Source organism: Xiphias gladius, chromosome 10 (genome assembly GCF_016859285.1).
Source record: "Xiphias gladius isolate SHS-SW01 ecotype Sanya breed wild chromosome 10, ASM1685928v1, whole genome shotgun sequence".
Classification (NCBI taxonomy): domain Eukaryota; kingdom Metazoa; phylum Chordata; class Actinopteri; order Istiophoriformes; family Xiphiidae; genus Xiphias; species Xiphias gladius.
The window spans coordinates 9,230,175-9,256,110 of NC_053409.1; the positions used below are offsets into that span (position 1 = coordinate 9,230,175).

At 42.7% G+C, this 25,936-nt stretch overlaps 1 protein-coding gene across 6 annotated transcripts in view; it reads right to left on the reverse strand.

The window, feature by feature from the left end:
• ralgapa2 (Ral GTPase activating protein catalytic subunit alpha 2) overlaps window positions 1-25,936 on the reverse strand; it is a 93,944-nt gene that overhangs the window by 18,410 nt on the left and 49,598 nt on the right. For 5 of the 6 annotated variants that reach the window (XM_040136521.1, XM_040136516.1, XM_040136517.1 and 2 more), the window contains 10 exons: window positions 24,980-25,090; window positions 24,650-24,718; window positions 24,215-24,352; window positions 21,753-21,930; window positions 19,514-20,345; window positions 18,751-18,822; window positions 17,861-17,984; window positions 17,587-17,742; window positions 14,365-14,523; window positions 9,777-9,904 (listed from right to left, as the gene is read on the reverse strand). In XM_040136521.1, the coding sequence (XP_039992455.1) occupies window positions 9,777-9,904; window positions 14,365-14,523; window positions 17,587-17,742; window positions 17,861-17,984; window positions 18,751-18,822; window positions 19,514-20,345; window positions 21,753-21,930; window positions 24,215-24,352; window positions 24,650-24,718; window positions 24,980-25,090 (1,967 nt within the window). Of the gene's footprint in view, window positions 1-9,776; window positions 9,905-13,860; window positions 14,114-14,364; window positions 14,524-17,586; window positions 17,743-17,860; window positions 17,985-18,750; window positions 18,823-19,513; window positions 20,346-21,752; window positions 21,931-24,214; window positions 24,353-24,649; window positions 24,719-24,979; window positions 25,091-25,936 lie in introns of those variants that run through there. The other variant, XM_040136520.1, reaches the window with a different exon arrangement.

Genomic DNA, 25,936 nt, shown 5'->3' on the forward strand with positions numbered 1-25,936 from the left:
GTAAATATTTTGAAATTTACCATAAAACCGCTTTTTTTTCTTAGATATTTTCCTCTATACTGCACATTTGATATGTTTACTGTCAGTTCAAAGGAATAATCCAAATACTTCAGCCAGAAGGAGGTGCAGAAAGGTGAAGATGTCCAGGCAGAGTGCAGCAAGATGCAGTAGAAAGACTTTCAGAACAGGAAAGGGTGTGGGTCTGTGTGTGCGTGTGTGTGTGTGTGTGTGTGTGGGGGGGGGCTTCAGCTCTGCTTGCCTATTCGTAAAAGTCACCGCACGCCACTGATTTATACACACATAAGCATGCACACAGAGAGAAACCCACACACAAAACCTTGGGCAAAAAAGAAAATGGACTTCTGTGTTGGCAACAGCTTTTTCCTAATCCTCGCCCCTGGGCTATATTGTGCAGTCAAGCAGGCTATTACATGGCAACAATTAGGGGGGGCTGGAGCCCAACACCTGGTCGTCTCCTATTCTGGCCCTTCAGTGGCAGCTGACTGTACAGTCTCACAGCCAGGTGGCCCTCCTTCAATGACATTAGCTAGTCACTCCAGGGTTAATCAGGAGCCTGCCATCATCCAGTGGGCATGCATTGAGCCCCATTCAAACTGGAAGCTTTTATAGGGAAAAGGTATGATGGAGGCAATGTTGTTATAAAAACTTGTTCAACTGAAGATCTCAGACAGAGGGCCCAGATAATCAAAATGAACCTGGGGGAGGGGTTAGGGCCGCTTGGATTCGTGGCCTAAGTTTGGTACACTGCCTTGATTGGCTCAAGTGGAGCTCGCGGCACGTCAACTGTGCATCCTGCAGATTATAATGGACCTTTTCATGGGTGGACAAAAACAGATGGAGGAGCGGGAAGTGCTATACATCCAAGCAGACGGTTGATGGTGGTGGTTTGGGGGGGGGGGGGCTGTCAAAGTCGGCAGATACAAAAACAAGTGGGTGTAGCTAGAGCGGCCCCAGCCATATCTGCCAGTACAAAGCCCCATTCCAAAGCCCCCTGGCTTGTAGATCTGAGGGTAAATAACACTCATTAGAATAACAAAAGCTATAGATTTGTACCCCAATCAGCTAGAGTCTCATCAATAGTAATTAGAGGCTATACATAACTAATGAAGATGTGTACACTACATTAAACAAAGGTATTGAGAGTCGTTGTGTATCTACACATAGTGTTGATAAGTGGATGTCTGCAGCACAAAACATTTAAACCACAACAATAAGAATAAGCTGTTGAAATGATGAAAACACATAAATGACATTCATATGTCATATGAATCCTCATTCTAATGTTATACCGTGTGACAAAAAGTTTTTAAGATAAGATTATCCCGCTACTAGAATGTGCTGTGTCTGTTTCTACACCCATCAAAACTTTCTCTTTGTATGACATCAAACTCAATATTTTTACAGCCTGTTGCAATTGAGAGAAACAGGAAGATTTCGCCGATATTTCTCAGTGCTTCTCTTTCGGCCACAACCACCACTTGACAATGAAACACAGACCATCAGTATTAACACATCAAAGGCTGCTTTCTGTAAGAAGAGGCAGACAATGCACAGCGATACATACTTAAATGTTTTGTTTTTGTTGTTGCTTTGTTTGCCTTTCCTTGTCTGTTAATGCAGAAAATTCCATTTATTGCAAAAATGCAAATGCTGTGAGACACAAGGACATCCTCTAAAAGAGAACAATGGCCACAGGCCAGCGGAGGAGCAGACACTGCCTTTGAAGCGTTTAAAGAGGCATAAATGTGCAACTTATAAATAATCAACTAATTCCTTCTTAAAACAGCCAATTAAGTCTGTGACATTAAAAGCAATGCAGCCTTATTAAAAAAAAAAAAAAAAAAAAAAAGAGCAATCCTAGTCTCAGAACAAAAACAGAGAATGGAAAATTTATTGGCCATTTAGGGACAAAGAAACCCAATAATGTCACAAGGTGCCCTCACAAGAGTGCCCAAAAACCCAAGGCCACATTAGAGACCAAGAGATTCCAGCGGAGAACGATGAGTGACATTTCACTGACATTTCCCAGCAGCATTCAGTTCAGTCTCAAGACAGCATCAGAAATATGTATGGATATGCTTGAATGTGACACAGGCGTTAAGGGATGCAGGTTCTTTCAGGGGACGCCCTCAGCTCTGGGGCCGGTGATGAGGAGCCCGGACCCTGGGAGATTGAATGGTAATCACTGGAGCACAGATAATGGATGATTGAAGGCTCTTTCTACGCCGCTGTTGGATTTCAATATCAGAGAGGCCCTAGAATTGGGATTCTTATCAGGGGCGGTGTGTCAAACAAAGGAGAGCTGAGCGTGAAATATGGGGTCCAACTCAGGCACACGACCATGGCGATTAGCACAAGGATAAAAAAGGCCGCACAAACAAAAGAGGGCAGCTTCAGCTGGACAAAGGGCTGTCCACTGCCTTGTAACAGGAGACATGGAAGGAAGAGAGGACATAAAGGAAGAGAGAGAGTACTTGGTGGTAAAAAGGAGGACAGGACAAGAGTTTTGCTGAGATGGCTGGAAGATGAATAGTGGCAGAGCTAAGTGTTAAAGATTCCCTGCTTCTGAAGAGGAATAATGCACCAGCAGGGATGAAATGCAATATACCCCGCCTCAAAGCCATTAATACACATCCAAACAAACACACATTATCATTCACGTAAACACTTGTACACATGAACACACATGGTGGCACGAGGCTTCACATCTCTGCCAAGTCCATCAGAAAAAACAAAAAAAACCCAAAAACAAACAAAAAACAAAAACAAAATTATTCCCATTTATCCCCGGATTCCAAGCGCTACAGCTTGCCAGGAAAGCTCATTAACCCTCCCTTCAAGAACCCTGAGACAAAAGAGGGGAAAACAAAACATAACTAATCAATGAGAACGCACCCATTGGGGGGGGGGGGGCATGCATCCATTTGGATAACCTGAGAGGGCTAACAGCTTTTGCTTTAGTGTTGTGCTGACTGGCTACGGGGCGGAGAAAGAAAGTTCATTAATTAAACAGGGCTAGGGGGAACAGATGGAATGGCTAGCTGGATTCTAATCACTTAAAGCAGACAGACAGGTTTTTACACCCGAGCTAGAAGCAGCGCCACCACACATCAATCACGATGAACGTGTCTTCTCAATGGCAGAGAAGTCTGTACTAGTACAGTGGTGACACTGGGGTCAGGGTATTCTGGCTGACTGACAGAGACCAATGACCTATTAGCAAGATATTCATTAGAGCCATTTCATTTTTTGTTGATATTTAGTGAGGGCGTTTGAAGAATTTTTGGAGAGTCTTGATGCCTGTTAACACCATATCCAGAACAGTCACTCATTCTGGTACTTACTAGTAGCAAATTTGGGATCATTACTTTCTGTAGTGTGCATGGTATCATAAAAATATTAGAAAAACATTCTCTCCTGGTTGCCTGCTCATTCTGTGGTAATTTACTCAATTGAGCCAAATTTGGAGGAATAGAAGACTTTTTTCCAGTGGCAGAAGTAGGACACTACAGCAACATTTAAAAAATAAAATAAAATACAGACATATCAGTGAATTTCAAGATTTAATGACATTATTGAAATCAGAGATGATCAGCTAGAAAATGATAAGCTACCAGTTAGTTCTTAAATATATCAAAGTTAAATTTAATACCCAATTCTGTATTTAGTTTGTATTCAATACAGCACTTGCTTTGCCATGATTTCTGTACTTTATTTGAAAAATACGTTTGTGTCAGGAGAAAAAGAAGGCAAACAACTTCTAATTTCTAACACTGATGACTGATGTTTTGCACTTTTACCTTTACTCCCTGACCTTTAGAAACAAGCGCAATAGGCCCGAACACTTGATTTTTCTACTTTGATGGTATATACTTCTGTTTACATGTAAACAACGAATCAAAGTAGATATGCACTCTGAGTTGAATTTGATTTTAGCAAAAATTCTTCAAGAATCTGCATAAGTAAGTAATAAGCTCAACATTGTATTGGAATTTAAATATACTCAAATACAGAAAATACTGATATGACCTATTATTATAGGCCAAACAGTTATTAAAAATACATAAAATCATTTACACAACTGTGTTGGTCTTGTTTATGTAATTCTACCTGATGCACTAAACCTGAGTTGGGGATGGGACGTAGGCGATCCCACACAAAACTGGCAGTCTTGCTGGCTTTCACTTTGCCGCTCACAAATAGACAGATGTCAGACATGAATGCATAACAGACGGAGAGAGAAGGGGAGGGGCGCAAGGGTGGGGGTTCAAGTTTAAAAATACACAGAGCATGACATTCTTTGGGTTACACTAGGCTATGCAGTTTCTATTAGTGCTAGTTGAAAACGCCATGTTTTCTTATTATTTCATATATATATATAAATATATAAAACCAGGGTTATTTTGGCAACTAAAAGCTCCCTGACAGTATGTAATGGTTTATTAACGGTAAATAATCAAATCCAGGAAAATAAATAAAAAAGTGAAAAAAACTGAAGTTACCCTGCTGGACTAAAATTACAATGAAAGGAAGTACTTCCATTAATTTGGCAAACAATCTACGACTAAGAGCAAGCAATCATTTTTTTTAGAAAGGTTGCAGTGAGACACAATCAGGATGCATAGCGCACACACACACACAAAAAAAAAAAAAACACACACCCATACTCACATAATGCATAGTAATTTTATACTACCAAAGGCACTACAAAATGAAAGCAGTTCCTGTATACATACAAACACAAACACACAAACTCGCACAACAGTTTGACACCAGCAGTGTGTGTATGCTACCCCAGGCAGGGCTCTGGTACCCTGCTGTTGGCCGTCTGGTTCCACGCCTGCTCTACCTGTGTTTAAAAGGGGCGGCCCCCATGAAGCTCAGACCTCAGAGTGTATGCTGGGTTGGGCTGGGCCCCCAGGGCTTTCAGGGTGTGGGTGCCTTGCAGCGGACACCTTTTGTTATAGGCTGGGTGGCAAGAGGAGGAGGAACTGACGTGGGAGGGGTGGGGGGCAGAGGAAAAAAAAAAAAAAAAAAAAAAAAAGAGTAATGCTATGAGTCATTCTGCATTAGCAGCAGGGGAGGGAGACAGGGAGAGGGGGAGTGGATAAGAAGGGGAGAAGAGAAAGAATACTTTTGCATGTTGTATGAAGCTAGACGCCATATGCCATCCGAGCTGGGCTGCCTCCTGGGTCAGGGCTCTTGGTTTGACAGGCTTGTGCTTGCCCCCTCCGCACCCCCAAAGCTACCCCCTTCTCCCCTAACACCCTCCTCCCTCTAGGCCTTCCTAGGCTCCAGCAATGGGCTAGGCAATTGCTTTAGGTTTGCATGGACTGTGCTCTGCGTATTTGTGTGTGTGTGTGTGTGTGTGTGTGTGTGTGTGTGTGTGTGGGGGGGGTACTCAGTGATCTGAACACATCGGACATTGTCGTGAGTCTCCGCAGGAACAGCTGGTCAGCTGGAGAGAGGGGTGGATGGGGGTAGGGATAAGGCGGGGGAATAGATGGGAGGCAGTGCGGTACACTGATAATGGGATTAGGTTAAAACATTCAGTGGGGGAGAGACCCCTCCTTTCTCTGTAGCCCCCCAAATACTGCGTAAACTCTCAAAGCCAATGCCCAAACCACCCTGGCCAACTCCAAGCAGGGATACCTCAGAACTGGCCGTTAACCTAACTACCCAACTACCTACCCTCCCAACAACAGCCAGCTTCCTCCAACTAAAAGGTTTGCGTCCACTAATATGGACACACTACAAGATAGTTAATATCATACTTTGTGCGACAAGTCAAGGTGATTTCTTAAGCCTCCCTTCAAGAATTTTACTTTGTTTCAAATTACTTGGGTCATTTTTATAAGACCATTTAGTTGGTCAGCCCTGTTTTCCATAAACAGGAAGTTGGCTAGTCATACTCATATCAGCTAAGGGCATTACATGAATCCAGCATATAATGACTAGCTTGGCGCCTCACTGTGCCCAGTCAAGCACTGTGTTTCACAGTGATATAGACTGCTGAGTATTATCCATGAGACTGCCGACAGTTATGGCACAACAGCTGGCAAATTAGACCTATCAACGATGCTAAATAATTCATGTGAGACAACACTAACGTGGCAGATCCTATTCATGGCACCCTATCATGCATGCAGGCGCACTTTCATCTCTTCTAGGTGAGGAATCTTACAGTATACAAAAGAACATGCTGCTGCTGGACAAAGACACAGTGAGAGTGGGACAATAACTTGCTCAGAAGGGGTGTGAGAATATGTCATTGTCAAAGCAGTGACTGTAATAATTATGATGGCGTCTGGAGGGAGCTGCAACAGCACACAAAGGAGGGCATACAGGATATCTTATCCATTATGTTTCCATTACAAATCCATTAAAATTATGTACATCATCTCGTTTTGGGCATTCTGTTGGGCTAGGGGACTGTAGATATGCTCACATGAGCCTGTGAGGGAAACATGACAGACTTCAGCAGCTTTCTAGGTTCCACTGAAAGGATCAAGCCTCCCTGTCTTCTTTTTGCTAATGCGCACACACACACGCACGCACGCACGCACGCACGCACACACACACACACGTACACACGCACACACGCACACACGCGCACACACCCCACCTAAAAGCCTGGCTCGCATGACTGGCGATGGGCAGAAACAGATTATGGTTATTGATCGCTGCCTGGAGATGGATCTGTGTGTGTGTGTGTGTGCATGTGTGTTTACGTGTGTGTCAGAGCAGAGAATGGGGACTAAGGGCAGTGTGCAAAAGCTATTGATTCTGTCCAGTAGGGAGGCTATGTCTCTGAATCAAGGTCAGTTCCACACTGTCTCACCTATTAGAAACTTGCCGTATCCCCAACACACACACACAGGCAGTTTTTACCCTTAACAATACCCCCATCACAAAGAATGATGGACGGCACATCAAACTCAAGTGCTTGTTGAAGAGAGAAATGAATCCCAGCTTCTGGATGAAGACATTATTCTAAAGTGACAGTATGAAGGATCTTCATCATACAGTAAATGGCAGCAGACAGCAGGGCCATCCAGTGACAGGCGGGGCTCAGGTGACACAAACAAACTCATCGTCTCATTTAAGCCAATATGTCACTTTGTGCGTGCAGTGATAAGCTCCATTAATAGAGGCACAAAATGGCATTCACTTAGGCTACTCCATTGCCAATAAATCAATAAAAACAACGGTGCTTTAATAAAAATGTAAGTTGTTTTAGATTGAACATTTTGTGGCCACATGTATTCAAAATGCAGCTGTGTAGTGTGGACTTGTTGCAGACAATACACAAAGCTAGACCAGCTGCATTGTCCATCAGGCATATAAATAATAGATGATACATTATACGAGTTGTCTGTGAGAAGCTTTTGAGATGACGTCTATGAGGCCTTGGTTGTGTCTTAAAAGGAGAAACTGACACAAATTCTAACTGATATTGAGATCTGGCCATTTTACAAGAAAACCAATGCAATGACACAGATTTCACAAATCTTCACAAAACAGAGAGGGAGAAAAGTAGAGAGGGAGATACAGGGGACGTGATGGGGAGAAGAAAAGAAAGAGGACGGTATATATCTCAAAAACACTTCTCAAGCCTATCTGTGTTTGTATTTTCTGAATATGTTGCCGGTGGTCATTTTTCAATATCAAATCCTATTAGCCAGAGAGATCCTGCGCACGTTGCAGTTGACTGCTGGAGTCCTCTCTCGCCTTGTGACGGAGCGGGAGAGGGGGCTTCTGCACCATACTGGCCTTTTATCTGGACACACAGGGGTCATATAGCTTCTCTTTGAAGAAATATTCAACTAATTACCTTTGAGAGTGGCCTCACAGGCAGAGAGCAGACTGGATTGTTAAAGCATTGTGAAGGGGTAAACTAAGGATGAGGATTTTCATCTCGCACAAAAAAGAAAAAAAAGAAAAAAGAAAAACACACCCCAGAGTATGTAATTGTTCCAACCTGTGAAAGATGAAGAGCCACATATCCTGAGAAGATGGAAGAATGACGACTGGAGAGGGAAAAGTACAAAAAGCTGGTATAATGCAGAAAATCTGATGATGAAAACATATAAAAGAGTAACTGCACCTGCCTCTCAGGACTGTTTTGTTCATGGTTCATGTCATTGCTGGACATTGCATCAGTCAGGACATTCTGTGACAACTGTTAAAATCTAAAAATTTGGTTAGCAATTTCACCTGGCATATATCAAACTCAACATTTTGGTCATTCAGTAGTTCATACATTGCTTCTGTCCTCACGAGCCCCTCTAGCTAGGCAGACAAACAGCAGACAGACATGCAGATACTTATGCTGGCAGTTTGCTTTGCCTGGCAAATTCATTCATCTCCTCTCTTGGAGTGTGTGAAGCCTGGCAATCTATCAGTGGCAGAACTCCCGAGGCGGTGCTTATCTCCTCTCATAGATCATGCCTTTGTGCTGTCTGCTCCTCTGCTAAGGAATGCCAGGTAAGGCTTTTGTGGCCTCGCACAAGCTTGGTACTGTCCCACCCACCCTACCCCTCACCCTCTGAGGCTCAGAGAGGGAGGCAGGCCTGTGGCTGGCCCCCCTCTGGCACTGAGAGTCACACTGGGCTAATTCACTTGGCGTCGGGTAACAGACATCTGTCACTCAGGATGCCCCCAGGGACACACAGACAAGTCCTGATATAGGGGTGGGGGGCCTGGGGATGTGATGTGTTGTGAAATGCATACAGGCAGACACATACTTACACACACCCAACTATAAACAACATACACAAGGTGTGTTGTAGAATAATTAAAGAGCAAGATCCTTTGTTGTGAGTAACACTGACACAAGGACTTGATAATAACTTTTAAAAAAACCCAAAACGTTACCGTAAAACGAGAGATACTAGTCTTCCACCTAAATTAAACCTCCTTGGGGGAGGTTTCTATAGCAACTGTGACAAGGGCAGCATGGTTCTGGTGAGGTGGTGCTGTACATGCTGTCCGAGGAGGAGCGGGGTGTTAGGGGAGATCAGGTTTCCCCCTCTAGGGCCCATCCCGACTCTGCCCCCCATCCCACCCCCCAACTCTGTGCTCCTGGCATTCACATGCTAATTCATCTTCATTGGTGATTACACTCCCTTTAAACCAACTGACAACTACAGCTGGAGTCAGGCTCTTAACGGCACACTGTTGGATGGATGGGTAGAGGGATGAGAGAGTGTGTGTGTGTGTGTGTGTGTGTGTGTGTGTGCGCGCCTGTGTATGTGCTTATGTCTGTATGCACTTGTATGCATTTGTTAATGGCACTCTTATTTTGGCTCTCCTTGTGCTTCATAAAACGGTAGTGATAGATGATGACACATTATCTGTGCTCCTACCCAAAACAGCCGCACACAACATCCCATGCTGCTCCAGGCTGTGAAACAGTCCTGGCGTAATAGCTGTATGTAAATCAGCCAGCCTATAAAAATCAATGTCAGCATTCAGCTGTGTGCATTGGCTGACGTGACAAGCACGCCACATGTCTCAAAGAATTTACCCAAATGGGCTGCTGGTGGTGCTGAAAATTTATCCTCAGTGGTGTTATGCATCTAATGAAATCATCATAAAAAAATTGCTAAATGTATGCCCATAACATCAATAGTCTCAGCTGTATGGGTAATAAACGTCTGATTTCTTTAAATTGTTGCATTCCCCTCATGAGCCATCCCTGTCTCGGATAGTGAACAGTAAATGAAGCAGAAGGCACAAGGCGTAAAGGATACAAGCTCTGGTAGAGAGTCAGCCGGGACTTCACAGCTCTGCTGGCATTGATACAGGTGGCCCTCACCAAGCTTGGCAGCAGTGTCCCAGTGATGATGGCGCCATTAAACAGAGGCCCAAAGAAAGGAACCTGAGGAAGTTAAGAGAGAAAAGAAGAATAAGAAAGGAAAGAAAATGAGGCATTAAAACGTCCACGCTGATCCATAGTTAATTTGGTCAGTTTCCTGTTATTTATATGTAAGTGCTTTAAAATAAGAAAGGGTCGGTTAAAAATCTCTGTTCTTTTTTAACCGTTTCTCCATCTGTTTAGGGCAGGGTTCAAGTTGAAATTGGATTTTACCTAACTTTGCATGACAACCATACATATCTAATGTGAATCAATGTTAGGTAAATGAAATTAAAATGACAATCAATACTAAACAATGCCCTCATATTGAGCTACTGAACAAATACAAAAGGCCAATATCCATTTTAGCGTGTGAGTGTGTGTGGGTACACGCGTCTGTTCATGCATATTGGAAGGGGGCCCTTAATCAGTGAAGCTCAATGGTTGTTGACCTGGAAGTTGATGTGACTGTCTAAGTCTCTCCAAAAGGTCCTGCTGTCTTCAACTTGGCAGTTCAGTGGGTATAATAACCAGTCAAATTAAACAATAAATGGATTTTAACCAGAAATGATAAAGACCAATTAACTTAATCAAAGGCTATAAAACTGGAGTGACACTGTGTAAACCTAGATCAGAAATCTGAGCAAATAACTTCACAGTAATGTGAAAAATTAAGTACACCCCATGGAAATTATTCACTTTTCCAACATACTTGAGCAAACATTTGATCCTCTTTGAAACGGTGCCTATTAATAAAAGTAATATGCTAAAAAAAGACACATAAATTGACAGTTTAAATAACAAAAAAGAATAAAAAAGAAAAAAAGGAGGCATAGGTCAAAACCTAGTATGTGGCTGGACCGCCCTTTATCTGTTTGCTTCTCTCCTACTCTTTGTGCTCACACATACAGTATTTTAATACAGCCAAATTCCCAGTAAAGCTGTTCTCATTTACATGTTTTTTCTGTTTCTGTTGTCAGACAACGGAACAAGTATGAAATAGTGACTGAAACAGGGCCCATTAAGACTACATGTTAACCAGCAGTCATTTCCAACCCATTTCCAAGCTGTTGCTCTGCACTGCTAAAATCCTGGTTTTATGACCAAAACGATGTCTGAGAAAATCACCATACACAAAATTTAAAGACAACCACTGTGCTGTGATTTCAGCTATATTTATTTGTAAAATGATCACTCAGAGAGAAAGTTAGAAACTCATTCACGTCTTTGTCAGCTGCAATGCGGTCAAATGAATGGGACGCATACAGTGGTATGCCTTTGGAGGAAAAAGCCCGACCTCGCGCTCGCGGGGCAATATGGGCGACTGTCTTCTATGGAAAGTAGCTAAGGTTTGTCCAAAAAGTTGCTAGATTTGTTACTAGGTGCTTTTGTGAAGAAAAGTCGCTAAAGGGCTGTGAAAAATCTGTATATCTAGCGACAAAGGCACTAGATGATGTAACTTCAGCATTCAGTCATGCGGCATTCAGCTGACCAGTGGTTTAACTTTATCACGCACTCAGTCAGTCAGTCAGTCACCGACATTTGCGTTTATAGGGCTATAAACAACTAGGGTTTGGTCTGGTGTTCTCTTTGCCATTGACGTGTGCTGTGTCTCTGTGCCAAGATTTAAAGAGCTCTTTAAGGCCTTCAGAAAAAAAAGTTGTCGGTGCCTATGTGTCTCGCAAGGGATTTTAAAAAAATCTCCAAATTATCAGAAAAAAATCGTTCCACTCTGCAGAAAATCATCAACAAGTGGCGCAGATTTCAAATGACTGTCAATTTGTCCAGGACTGGCTGCCCCAGCAAAAAGAAGTCTCCAAGATCCCCTTAATTTCATCACTGCAACTGTTGGTGTCAAAGTGTTTGTATCTACAATCAGAAAGAGATTATACAAATTTGACCTGCAGGGGAGGCGAAAGAACATTAGCGCAAAACTACAGTTTGTCAATGAACATATAGGCAAAGACCAGGCCTTCTGGAATAAGTTTGACCACCAAGAGTTGTTTGATCACAACAACAGTAGACATGTTTGGCACAGACCAAAGACTTTCATGAGAAGAACCTCATACCCACTGTGAAGCACTTTGGAAATGTTATGGTTTGGTGTTGCTTTGCTGCCTCAGGGAATGGGCAGCTTGCAGTCATTGGCCCTGTTCATACCTGACATACGTCTCGTGTGATCTTATCACAAGTGGACAGCTCTAAGAGCACCCAAGACGCATTGAGATCAGATCCCTCAAACCACTTTCGGAGATGGTCTGGGCAGCATATAAGGGGATGTAGGTACTCATTCGCAAACAAATACAAAATTAAACAAATTGCGTAAGCTTGCTTTGTCCACGACGTCTGAAAATTTCGAAAAGCCCATAGAGATATATTATGAGTGCGTCAAACAGCTTAGGATATTTGGTTTGCCTTGAACACGCCATGAAGTAGTCTGTATTGTTTCGATTTTTTTCATGTGCTGACTATGCACTTGAAGTACATTGCTGCCCCCCATCGTTAAAAAACAAAAATGCAGAAACAGAAACGATGTACGTGCTTATTTGCATATAGCAGGGAGATGATATCTGATCACAAGTGGTCACTCGAGACGTATGTGGCAATGCATTCTAATGCCAGGCGCGAACTGATTTAGCTATGAATTCTGCATTTATCAAAGAGTGCTTTCAGATAATGCGAGGCCATCTGTCTGACATATGTAGTTGAGCCTGAAGTAGACCTTACAACAGGATAATGATCCTAACCACACTAGCGTATCCACCAAGGAATGGCTCCAAAGAAATGGATTATGGTTATGGAACAATCTATTCCCAGATTTGAATCCCATTGGAATGTTGTGGGGGAATTTGAAACTGGCAGTACATGCACGAAAACCCTCAAACATCTTGCAACCGAAGGAATTTTGCATGGGAAAGTGGTCAAAAATTTTAGCAAGACAATGTCTGAGACTGTTGGACAATTGTGCAAAACACCCACACAAAGTTATTTCTGCTAAATTTCCAGCTTTTAGCTTCTGAGGCCACAGAAGAATATTATATCTATTGATATTTTTGTTTAATATGATTGAAATCATTTTTCTTGAGATGTTGTTCAATATATCACGTTAATCTGTAGGTACTGTATCAAATGTTTGCTGGTTGAAATATGTTGAAAAAGTCAACAATTTCCATGGGATGTACTTGTTTTTCACATGACTATAGGTTCTTGAAGGTGGAAACAGTTAATGATTTTTGGATAAATCTGATGGCTTGCATGGGGTGGGCTTGGGCTCACAACAGTGGCATCTTTGTTTTGGCTGCAGAAACCCTCTACTGGGTTGACGTTAGAATGTGTGTATTCAGTAATCTCTGACCATGTATCGCTGATCATCACTGATTTCAGCCACTGAAGTATTTAAATTTATTGCATACTTTAAAGTAAGTTGTCATTCTCCTCTGAAAGAAAGGCCCTCCTTTGCCTTGCTGAATTTAACTGACAGAAATAAAGTGAATACAGTGCATAAACAATCACAACAGTCTCTTACAGGGTCTTGATAAATATAGTAAGCTTAAGAGTAAAAATGACACTATGAGTGGAGTAATTTTGATCCTTACAAAGATGAAAATAAATTGTTACTATGATAATTATACTGGTAATAAACATTGTATGTAGAAGAGTAAATATATGATAAATGAAAGAAGAGGAAATACTGCAATACAAGTGGGTGAACAAAAAACTGATTATAAAACATGGGAAGCACTATAGGAACACTATACTACACAGTCATTTCTCTAGAGGGATAATAGGTCCTTTGGGGCTGTTGCTTTTGTTTGGACTCTCCTAATAAAGCTAAACTGAGACACTATTGTTATTTGCATTGTATAATGTATTTCTCAGTCATCTCTTAAAAATGATTTGTTTGAAATATAATTGATGCCTTAACACAGAGGATTACAAAAAAGATTATATTATAGAATATTTTTTTAATCTGAATAATGTTGAGTATGAATAATGGAAAGTATTGTGGATACATCTGAACACCTGAAGCCAGCCATCTCAGATGAAGAAATTTCATTATCCTCCGGAAGGCCACACATGGAGTGCAGTACTATGGAGTATAAAAGATGAAAGCCGGCCAAGAAAAGCTAGTAACCATCTCTGAAAGCACATACCCACAGTGTGGGTAATAATGCACTGCTGGAGTAGGAGCCTTCAGACAGAAACCGCAACAGGAGAAAGCCACAGCAAAGTCTGAATAGAAAGCAAGCACAAGGGACTGCTTTAACTCATGAACAGACACTGGAAATTAGTACAGTGCTGAAAATAGCCTGTGTGGTTTTCCTGCTTATAGTGCCTGGAGAATAAGACAGGTTGTCATCTTTGCACAAAAGAAAAAGCAGCAAACTAAGAAAATATTTGACATGCATTAAAAGTTACTACCCACTTCCAATGTGTATTGTTAACAATGGTCTGAACTAAATCCTCTGATGGCAGTGCTTTACCTGTGGTTTCTTCATGATCTGGATGAAATACATGTGGTTCTTCATGGGGTAGATGATAATCAGCACGTCTCCAAAGTCAGTTGGGATGATGCCACGTCGGTAGTCCCTGCTGTGCTCTGACCACACTATGTGCACCTCGTCATTTCCCAGGTGACGCAGCTGTCAAACAAACAAAATCAGTCTAATCAAGTACCTGGCTAGTGCAGGTGATTTTCATCCCTATGGTGATGATGACAGGAATACAAATTCAGTGATATTAGGGCTTGTCAATGGGTTTATCCAGTCAACACCTTGAGGCCCCCATGACCTCTAGAAGGCTGAGAAGTGAACTGAGGGGATGAATGATAATAAAATGTTATTTACTGCTGGCAGGTCAGTAGAGGCTCCATAAGTAATGTGCCTTAACTGGCTTTTATGACTGCATACAGCAATATATTATTTAATGATTTATTCCATTATAAGCACTGCTGTAAAAAGGTGTATACTAAAGATTAAACATAAATGCAGCAGGTTCAAGAGCAAGGTAACTGCTTACAGCTAAACCAGAAACTGTTTGAAAACAATGGTTTAAGTAGGGGTCTGGGCCCTATTTTTGACTCTTTTTATAGCTTTTTTCATTACAAATTCAAATTGCAAACACAAAATGCACAAGATTGAGCGTTTTAAAGCCAAATAATTCAAATCCAATTAACTTTCTCCATCAGAGATAAAATTGCTTCCCATTTCCACTCTATTCACAAACACAAATGAAACTAGGCAGGACAAGAAGATACACTTAAATGACAGGAAATTGACTGATGCTAGTTTGAAATAGGTAAACAGCTTTCCCCTTTCCAAAGTGAACAGATGGATACAGCTACATTATATTCTCTGACAAGTGCAGATCACTTATTAGCTGGTAGTCCAGCGATGTTGAATCAAGCTGTCCTTACCCTTTCTGGGGTATCATGGACAATGAAAAGTGAGCCTCTACTCAGAAGAAAAACATCTGCCAATGTACTGTGGGCCTAATGAGCTATTAAGAAACATGCCCTCGCCACCAAAAATGCAATTAGCACATTCTATTATAAGCCCTTAATTATGGTAATACGGTAATCTTAAACAAATCCACGGCATGCTGATTACTGGAGCTCGCCAGTTCAGTCTGTCTGTCCAAGGATCAGCAGGTACCAACCATGTCAGTCACTGGGACAATTTCAGAGAAAATGTTGAATATGCATTTGCTGTAGACAATCAAGCCTGGGATGTTAATTTGGGTTAAGATATTAGCATTTGGATGAGCTGAATCGCAAGTTTAATGAGGATGCTTATGCTCTAGTCAATCATCTTCTGCACCAATCTATTTATTCCCTTGTTGACCACATCCAAATGCTTGAAAGTTCTTTAATAAAATGTGATTCAAGTCAAAGGCTCTTGTCCAATTAGCCCTCTTTGACCTGCCATTGAGCCAATGGGATTCACAGACATGGAGACAGCAGACCAGAGCACCCCAGAACACAAGAGACTCCTTATAAAAACAACCTGCAGCAGCCCAGTTAAGCTGCAGTGCCTGGGGGTGAGGATGATAACTAAAGCACCCTTCTATCTCTCTCCCTCTTTCTCTCACACACACACACACACACACACACACACACACACACACACACACACACACACACACACACACACACACACACACACACACACACACACACACACACACACACACACACACACACACACACACACACACACAGAGACACAGAGACACACAGAAACACACACAAAACATGGCCTGACCCCAACCCTGCAGGTCGCTTCTATAACTGTATTACTGAAGCCAGCTGCTACTGCTGCAGCCTGCACTGCTCTAAAACCCACAATTGGATTGAGGAATTCATGGTTTTCCCTCTTTTCTTTTTGTTTAACTGTTTTTTTCCCTCCATCATCTTCAACCAGGCAATGCGCCCAGTGAGAGAGCTCCTCCACAGTATGCCCCTATGGTCACAGGCAGTTAAGTGGGCGACTGTTTGACTAAAAGTGTTATTTTTAAATTGACAGGGAAACATCCTACTCGAACACAGGCAAAGCCCGTTTCTCATTCCATTTCTTCATTTTATACCACTTTCTCTTCTGTCTGCTGCCCCCCCGTATACACACACACACACGCACACCCACACCCACACCCACACGCACACGCACACGCACACGCACACACACACACACACACACACACACACACACACACACACACACACAATCTATTTCTAAAACATCTGTGCATGCAGCCAGTCTACCATTTTCTGCTGGGCCTGTGGCTGGTGGGATCTGTGCAAGGTGAGCATGTGCAATTACAGATGTTCCCGAGTGAAATAAATGGAAGTGGAGGGGCAGCACACTCCACTCTGGGCATGGCCACCCCTCTAGCACCTCACTCTGGCCAGCTAAAGTCAGACTCTTTACTCCGTCTAACTAATTTTTGTGGTCACTAAGCACACGTTCAGGATGGGTTTGGAATGAGTAGGGGGTTATTTGTGAAACAGAGAGGGGGTAGGTCTGTGGAGGACTGGAGGGGGTTGGATATGAGGAGAGCCTGATGAATTTCCCTTCTCAGCAGGGTACTGTATGAGAAGATTGGCAGCACGGACAGGGGCCTTGCGGCTCATTTCTTCGTGCTAACTGCTACTGGTGCACTACAGCTCAGAATCCCACTGCAGAATCCAATCGATCGCTCCTGTGGCGGCAGCAGGAATTGGATAAAAGGATCCTGCCGGCATCCGGTCGGCGCCTGCCCTAGCAGGGAGAGCTAATGGCTGAATCCAGGTCCTGGTCACAGCACACAGGGAGGGGGGGCAGGGGCTAGCAGAATCACAGTCATTACCACAGCAGCACATGCCCTCTCTTCACTCATGCGTCTGCGACTCTCTACTCCTCAGGCCTGCCTGACCATGGTCACTAATCAATGCCCGCACTCTGGAGTCACACCTCCTGATCACAGCTTAACACAGAGGTGAAGGCTACAACAACATACTGCTCTGGGCAGGAAGGACTGTGTAGCCATTTCACTGCATCAAATGGACAAAGCAGTATTTTCTCATTTTTCTAACATACTCTGGACTTGATGTGTACAATTAATACAATACATATAATGATAATCCAAACGTTACAGACAATCAGGAATGATCAAAAATTTAACATAAGACAGGGTAAAAACAGATCATGAAAATAAAGAGGACACTTTACCTTTTTGGTGAGGCAGTCATCAGAATCAGATGGCATACGCGTGGAGACGTGGAAGATGGCTTCCACAGTGGAGGTAGCATAGTAAGGAGCTGTTAGACCTGTGCTGCCATTCCTCTGGAGGCCACCCATAAAACCACAGTGTGTGGCCAGGTCCACCTGGGGGATACATGTTTAATTTAGTGTCCTCAGTGTGCCTGTGCATCTATGTGTGCGTATTTAAGCTATATCTGTGGATACAGGTCATGTGTTGACTTGAAGGTGTGGTTGTCTGCACCTCCCATCCCAGTCCAGACACAAAGTCTTCATAGGCCTGACTGCCTGCGCTGTTAGACAAGATGGAGCACTTGTCTTCTTGGCCCTCTCCAATGTAGAACAGAGCAATCTTGTGCGTCTCTCGACTACAGAACAAAATATAAAGTAGCAAATATTAAAAGAACAACACACCAGCCAATTTTACAAACTGAACAGAACTTGAAAAACTACTCTAGCCACTTCAGATAAAAATGCTTTGAAATGTGTCCAATGACTCAAAACACTACACCTTGCTTATAAATTGCGTGTCTAAGTGTAATTGAGTTGTTGAATAAAATCAGGAGAGCAGAATGTGAAAATAACAAAAAAACAAAAACAAAACAAAAACAAATTTGTTCCACACCCCCACCCTCTACTTTCCCTGTTGCCATGGCAGTACATCGTGCTGGGGTAGATTTAAGGGACTTTGCATGCTTTACGCAAAGGTTGTTATTCCCCAACCAAGTCTGGCCATCTGGGAGAATGAGGTCCAATTCTGAGGGCATTCTTTAATGACCTCCTGTCATTAACAATGTGTAGAATACTTATTGATTGGACTAAGAGAGACACAGTAAAAGAAGGACAGCAAGAGTGAAAGTGGGAGACTTCCAGGGCTGGGATGAGCTGGAGATAGTACAGCTTAGGAAAATCATGGGGGAGGAAGGGAGGGAGGGGGCAATATGATGCTTTGAGCAACTGTATGACTTATATCCAGAGTTAATTTCAGCTGTGTAGGGACGGATTTACCATAGGGCGGAAGTGGCAGATAAACAGAGGACGATAAAAGATAAACAATCATGTGTGTTTATTGGTATCTAATTTCCACAGGGAAAATCATAAAATAAATTTTGTGATACAACTTAAAAGCATTACCACTGCCTGGAATCCAAGTTCTTCAGTTCTCTTAAGAGCTTTGAATTTTTCTTCAGCAAATGGAAGCTTTTCCTGTTTGAGAAAGTCTTGTTTAGATATAATATTTTCAATTCTGCATGTAAAAGTTAATTCAGGAAACTACCACACTGGCACCAATGATTGAGAAAGTGATATAATTTTCTTGTAAATTGTCCAAAAAAAAATTTGCTTTCAACTTAAGTTTTATTTTGCACTCAAGATTAACAATGACAAAAAAGGGCACAGGTGCAAAGAGCAATCTCCTACTAGCTGTGTGCACACTCTACCATCACCATTACGAGGTGTAAGCCTTTAATTTATGGGGAAGCACTACAAAGATGTGGCTCTGTAAGGTAGACCTTAGTGAAAACAGCTGGACACTTTTACCCTGTGGAGAGGAGATTAGGACACTGCAGTGTGCGTTTAAGTTTGGTCTTTCTCTCTTTGTGAAACGAGCCAACAGCTGAATTACTCTGAGGATGTAAGTAAGAAGTAACATGAGCACAAAAATAGTATTAGACTGCAGAGGTTATTCTTAAGTCAAGTGAATTTTATTTTTTTCTTCCTGACTGGCTACATGTAAGATGTATTTTGTAGACTGAATGAATGTAGACTGAACTACACTTAGAGAAAGAAGCAACAGACCCGTGTGATTTCTTAAAATACCACTTTCCTCCATGTGTCTCTTTCTTCCTCTAGTGCAAACCAGATGAATCAATGTACCCAATTTCAGTTGGTAGTTTACCTGCGGTCCCAAGAGTTCATGCCAAGGTCATTAAGCAGCAGCCGGCAGAAATAAAAAGGAGCTTTTGGTTCCTGGTGAGAGGGTTCCCTCTGGGAGGCGGCCCGAAAGCTTACATCAGCATCCCACCTCCTGACTTGCTCCTCCTCCTGCTGAGTCTGACGGAGAATGGCCTCCAGGATGGCGCTCTCTTGTTCTACGTTCATGCCATGGGGTGAGGGGGCTGGCTGGTTGAGTTTGAGTTGTGGATGGGGCAGGCATTCTGGGCTGCTGTGGCCGAGGTCCTCCAGTAGCTTATCCAGAACATCGACCTCTTCCTCTTCACAACAGTCAGAGACGGAGTCCGAGATTGAACAATGATTTTTGTGTGGTCCCTTTGTTGGAGAGCAGGGCTGGTTTCCGCTGTGAGTGACATTGGTGGTAGAAAGAGGGCGGTCAGCTGCATTAAAAACCCCCAGGTCAGCAGAGTCTTCCTGGCTGGTGCAGTAGAGGATTGTGCCATCCCACGAGTATTTGCCTGAGATGTCCCGGACAATGACTCGCACTTGGGAAGAAGGGTGGGGGGGCTGTCCAACGATGGGCGTCTCAGCAGGAATCTGCAGATAGGACACCAGCGTGCTATCATTGAAGACAAATAGCTGCAGGTTTGGGCTTTTGAAGACCTCAGAAGACAGCTCGGAAGACTCCACATATGGGTTGTCGTGATTTTCGCTCACTAGGCTGTGGAGAAGTGCAGGGCCACCGCTCAGTGGATGATGGCCCAGATGGTTCACCAGGTGTGTCATAACCATACGTGCTGTCAGAGGGATCAGCTCCATGTTCCGACGTCGCTTTTCTGGAGGAACAATGAGGGCAGGAAGATGAAAACACTGAGACGATCACTAAAGAAAAATACATGTGAGAAAGTGTAAAATGTGATGAATGGTAAAAGTTACCGATGGGTTTAGAATAAAGCTGCACATGGTATCTTTTATAATATGTTCAACGCAGACTTTGTTATCCATATTTCAAAAGCCTGACATTTTTGTGTAGACATGCTATCATCACTGTTAGGTCTTTTTATACACAGCCAAATTTTATTAATGATTACTAACGGGTACTTTATTCATTTCTCACAATAGCTTGGCCAGCACACCTCTAAGTAGGTAACATCTAATCATGAGAGACAACTTTGAAAAGCCCACTGAGTCTTCTTACAATGGACAAGCGTTGAGACTAGCCGAGTGCTAATGAGAACCAACGTCTTTAAAGGCTGCTGAATAGTACTCTACCTAGTGAATTGCATTTATGTAAATGCACAGGTTTTTACTCCCAAGTGCTTTATTCTGCAGTGATGTGGGAAAAACAAGAAGATCCACTCTTGCATTGTGACAGTGCTATCAATACCATCATCCACCATCAAAGTGGAGAAAGCTCTTTAGAAAGCAGGCCAAGCTGCATTAGAGATGCGCTGGCCCTTTGATGTGACTTGATCAATATGAGGTGGGGGCATGCATATAACTAGGCCGGCACTCTTTGGTTTGCCCTTTTGATAGTGTTTTGTTATTTCAACTAAGACTCGGTGCAGCTGTGCACCAAAAAGCAGAGGTATGGTGAAATTTTCCAGGCAAAAGCTACTGTTCAAAAATCTCACATTGTTTCAGTAGACATATGCACTGTGTATTTGGGCTATAAGGACTTTTCAGAAGTTGAGGACATGAGAGAGCGAGAGAGAGAGAGGAATACATTGCCTAATGGAATCACAAGGTCACAAAAAAGAAGAAAAAAAAAAAAATCACATTTTTATCAAACCCCATAATGGGTCTTCTCTCTAGGGCTGAGCACTAATGCGAACATTCCATTCCCTGTTATGGTTGATTTCCTTTTCATACTTTTAATAAGATATTGACATTTAATGGAGGGGCTCCAAATGGATGGTCTACTTAGAGTTTCCTTTTTCCTGTAATCTTTTTTGGATTCTTTAGTGGGAGAATATATGTCTCTGTCGTGTCTAAGAAGTACAGTATGGAGCTGAAATGAAGCAGTGTGATCTGAGATAGTCATCAGGGGATAAGCTGTGATGGTGACAGCTGAGAGTAAACATTAACAACCATTTTTTACTCTCTCGTGCATGTGTAACCAAACATAGAGGCACAAGAAATCCAATATCATTATTTCATCCACCAGCAGGTATTACAAGGGGCATCAGGATCCCTCAAACCCTCCCATTTGGATGCAGGGATGGCACTCCTATGTGCCCTACCTTCGGCTACGGTGAGCAGGTTTCCGAAGTCAGTAGTGGTTGTCTGGGTGTGTGGCGGGTCAAAGCTCTTCACCTGACCCAACATGAGGTCGTAGTCAGGGGACAAGTCTGATAGGCTGAGGAGGTAGCGGCTCTGTTGGGTGTGTAGGTTGGAGCCGGATACACAGCAGTGCAGCACCTGAGGAATAGAAGAAAAATGCTGGACTTACTGATTATGTCCAGATAAAGTGTGCCTGGCTACTAATCCTATAGTATGACAGTGAGAGGCACTTTGATAACTAAACTTCAAATCTGATGTGAAAAGACACCGTCCTATTAGATATGATGATGTCTGGCAAGACGATGTACAGTGACACTCCTGCAGGCCTGTTTTAGACTGACATGATCCAGGACCATATGAAAGGTGCATACAGTATATGGTTCATTTACATCATACGGCAATGGTGGAAGGCAGGGGGAGAAGGAGAGAAAAGAGGGTCTTTATTGCCACTAATCCATTTCTCCTATGATGTGTGAGTGTATCGATCTACATAACAGATGGCAGAGCATCCGTTGGCAGAGCTAGATAAGGCGCACTGGGGCAGTTGATTACAGCCATTGGACAGGTTTACACTGTTTGATTTAATTAAGACTTTATCCTTGTGCTCAGCTCCCACCACAAACATGCATGCTCAGCCACACACACCCATGCAGACAAATACAAACACACCTGTATATTGTATAATCTGAGTGGAGGTAAGGTGCTGCATACGAGGGGTAAAACATATGCCTAATGTATGTAAATGAAGGGGCCTCTCATTCAGAGTGGAGCAACTTGGGTAAAGCCATGCAAAGGCTAATCCCATTCAGTACACACATACGCTCACACTTGGCTGAGAGACGCTCAGAGAGGCTGGCTGGCCCTGCCATCTGAAACAGTATTGTGTAGGGCAATGTAGACAGTATGTGGATGATTCTACTGAGCAGGCCTCTGGGTGCATGGGGGAGGGATTGGAGGCTTGACGCTGAAAAGACCTGAACCAAACAGCTGCTACACCAGAGCCCCAAAGAGCTTCCTCTGTGGAGAGGTGGAGAGACAGAAAGGGAGGGGGAAAACCCACGGCTGTGCTTGACAACTAAGTGACTGCACTTCGCATAGCAACAGTTCCTGGAAGGAAACACACAGTGAAACAAGCATACTGTAGTTAGAGGGGCACATCTTGTATGGATACATGAGTTCGCCTATGTACACAAATAAATCAAATAATAAAAACGCAAACAGAGACATACAAGTGCACGCACACACAGGGCTGTTGCAGCTGGCTGCTGAGGCAGGCAGAGAGAGCAGATGGACAAGCTTGAGCAGAACTCCAGTGAACCACTGAAGTCTAGTGCAATGTTGCTTTTTACAGCGATCTCCATGCTGTTAGTCAACACAAACAACTTTTCTCTTCATTTTAGGATGAAGACTGTGAAGACCTTATCATTAGATGTGTTTTTTATTTATTTATTTAAAACTATAATTAAAAGAATATGGAGCATGGGAAAAAAAATGGACATTCAGCTACCTTGTTAGTGTCACATTCTGTTCACTAATGGAATAAAAGGGAGGTGTTTTCTATTAGGGAAGCTATTCTCCGCTTGGTGTAGAGAATAATTAACAGCCAACGTGCCCGTGGAAATGTATAGATTTCGGTTTTGATATTTCATTAATATTGTCACACCTTGTGATGCCTTGCTTAATATATTATTTCCAATGAAACCCAGAGGGCCCATGCCTTTTGTGTGCTGATAGACAACCAATCATGCCTAATTGTCTTTGCTTTCATAGCAGCTGCAGTCGCTCTCATATTAAGACATATTCCATTCAAATCTCCAGGACAAGCGTTTATAGCCTGAGCTTATCAAGTGGACAAAGGGTCCTGTTTGAATAATTGGACCATTTCTTATCAGGGGTGACATCCTTACAAAGATCAGCCGTTGACCGCATCTGCCCAGACAGGAGGGAATGAATAATACCTCATTCATTTGTGCCTAAAGCTTGGCCCTCATCCTCAGGGTCAGTCATAAAATAAAGGGTTAGAGGGGCAAGTAGAGAGAAGTAGATTGAATGCTGAATACTTTGCCCGTTTTAAACAAATGCAGTATATAATACTACAAAGCATGTTGTAAGGATTTCCTGCATATGATGAATACCAACTGCATGCGTCAGATATGGCGGAGGCTTCTATGCTGTTGTGCCACTATAATGTTAAATGAGGCATAGTCATAAGGTCACAGTGGAGGTGAGTCTAATTTAAGTGGCAAGCCCATGTGGTGAGGTAGGGGTGGAAATGTCAAAGCTGAAGTTGTTGTGTCTGCGGGAAAAGGCTTATGTATGTTTCAGAGGGTATTGGAAAGTAGTCACTTGTAAAGAGTGGGCTTCCCTCAGGTCTGTTTGTTTGTTGTAACTGAAATTAGCAGCTGCCATTGAGGTTACCCACCCTGTAGATGTAGTCCAGCAGTGGGGCCTTGTGGGATGTGCGGTCCTCCACCGAAGGCATGGTGATGGGTTCCAGCAGCAGACTCAAGGGAACGGCCATGCACCAGTCCAACAGGCAAAGCAGCAGCGACACCATTAACTGAGGAGGTAAGGAAGTAGAGAGAGGTCCCTTTTTCAATTCGACTAACCAACATCAAAATAAATTAATGAATTATTAATACAGCAAAAAAAAGAGGGACTGTTTCAGAGAAAAAACGGGTAATAGATGAGAGCTGCAGAGACCGAAAATGCAGAGACAGAGAGAGGAAAAGACGAAAAAAGGAGGGAACAAAGCACTTCAGTTGAAACATTCCTCTGCAAATGCACCATTCCAACATGTAGGATCAAGGGCTTTTAGATCTCAGCCATTTCATGTCCCCTCCTTTCCAACGTGTACCTTTTTGTCTGCTTCCACTGTTGAGTGCTCTGCGCTTGGCAACAAAAAGGCTATTGTGGCCACAAAGATCTGTGTTGGGAGAAAACAAGGAGAAAGATAATTGGATGACACACTCCTATTCATCAGCTGAGTCAGGGCTGTGTGCTAAAATGGATGTGATGCCACAGGATGTAGAGTATGCATATGCATGAGTAATACTAAGACTCGCATTTAAAAGTTAAAGTGACTTGGCAGCAATTTCTCATCCTACTTATGATGTGTTCTCACAGGCAACTCATGGGTACTGGAAATTTACCTCTGCGTGTGCAGGTTTGAGTATGTGAATGTTACCTCAATGATTTTCTTCGGCAGTGTGGACTCCAACCTCTTGAGCTGTTCCCAGTGAGAAATGAGCAGGTGAAACACGTCACAGGCTACGTGAGCCACCGCTTTGTTCCCAAACTGGACAAACAAACAAGACAACAGGACAAGAACTGACTAACAATGCAGAGGATGAACTGATATTAAGCATAACACTTCGCAAACAAAACAACAGTTCACTGGAAATCCCATTATATTTGCTGGCTGAGTGATGATATCCATAACTCAACTTTTTATGGTCATTGGCCATGATCAGATTTGCTTTCTTACTTGTTTCACTAATAATTTGGTTTTTATTGAGAGCAGTTCTTCCCAGTTCCAAAATGAAACAACTAAGTTGCTTAGAGAAATGGAAAGCTCAGAAGAAAACCTGTTTATTTTTTTTCTGTTAAACATAAACTGTAACTTTTAAACTTTGAGATGCTCAATGGTGAGGTGATTATTTATGATACAAACGGAACAATATGCAGAAATCTGATATGACACTAAGGTATGCTTGTAATGCCACCTGCCAATTAAATAAACAACCGCGAAAACTTATCAATAATGTTGATCCGGATGTCTGTACAGCCAGGACAAAAACTTTGAAAAAGATTGATAAATTTTCAAAAGTTGACACAACTTCATTTATGCACACAAGCGAACAAATTACATATATACAAAGGGTCTTAACTGTCTTTTGCGTTTCTGAGGCAGACCATTTATTACTTCCCAATCCCCAGACTTTGAAGCTATTAAATTTATCTTTCAGACTTGCCCGTGAGTAACACGTTACAATTTGTGAGGATCGTTTTTTCTACATTTTCCCCTGTTGGATTTAGGTCACCTAAATACCTGAATTCTAAAAAGCGAGAGGAACATTGCTGGTTGAAGATGGGGAGGATAAGTTAAGGCATGGACTGACGGTGACAGAATTTGAGAGTAATT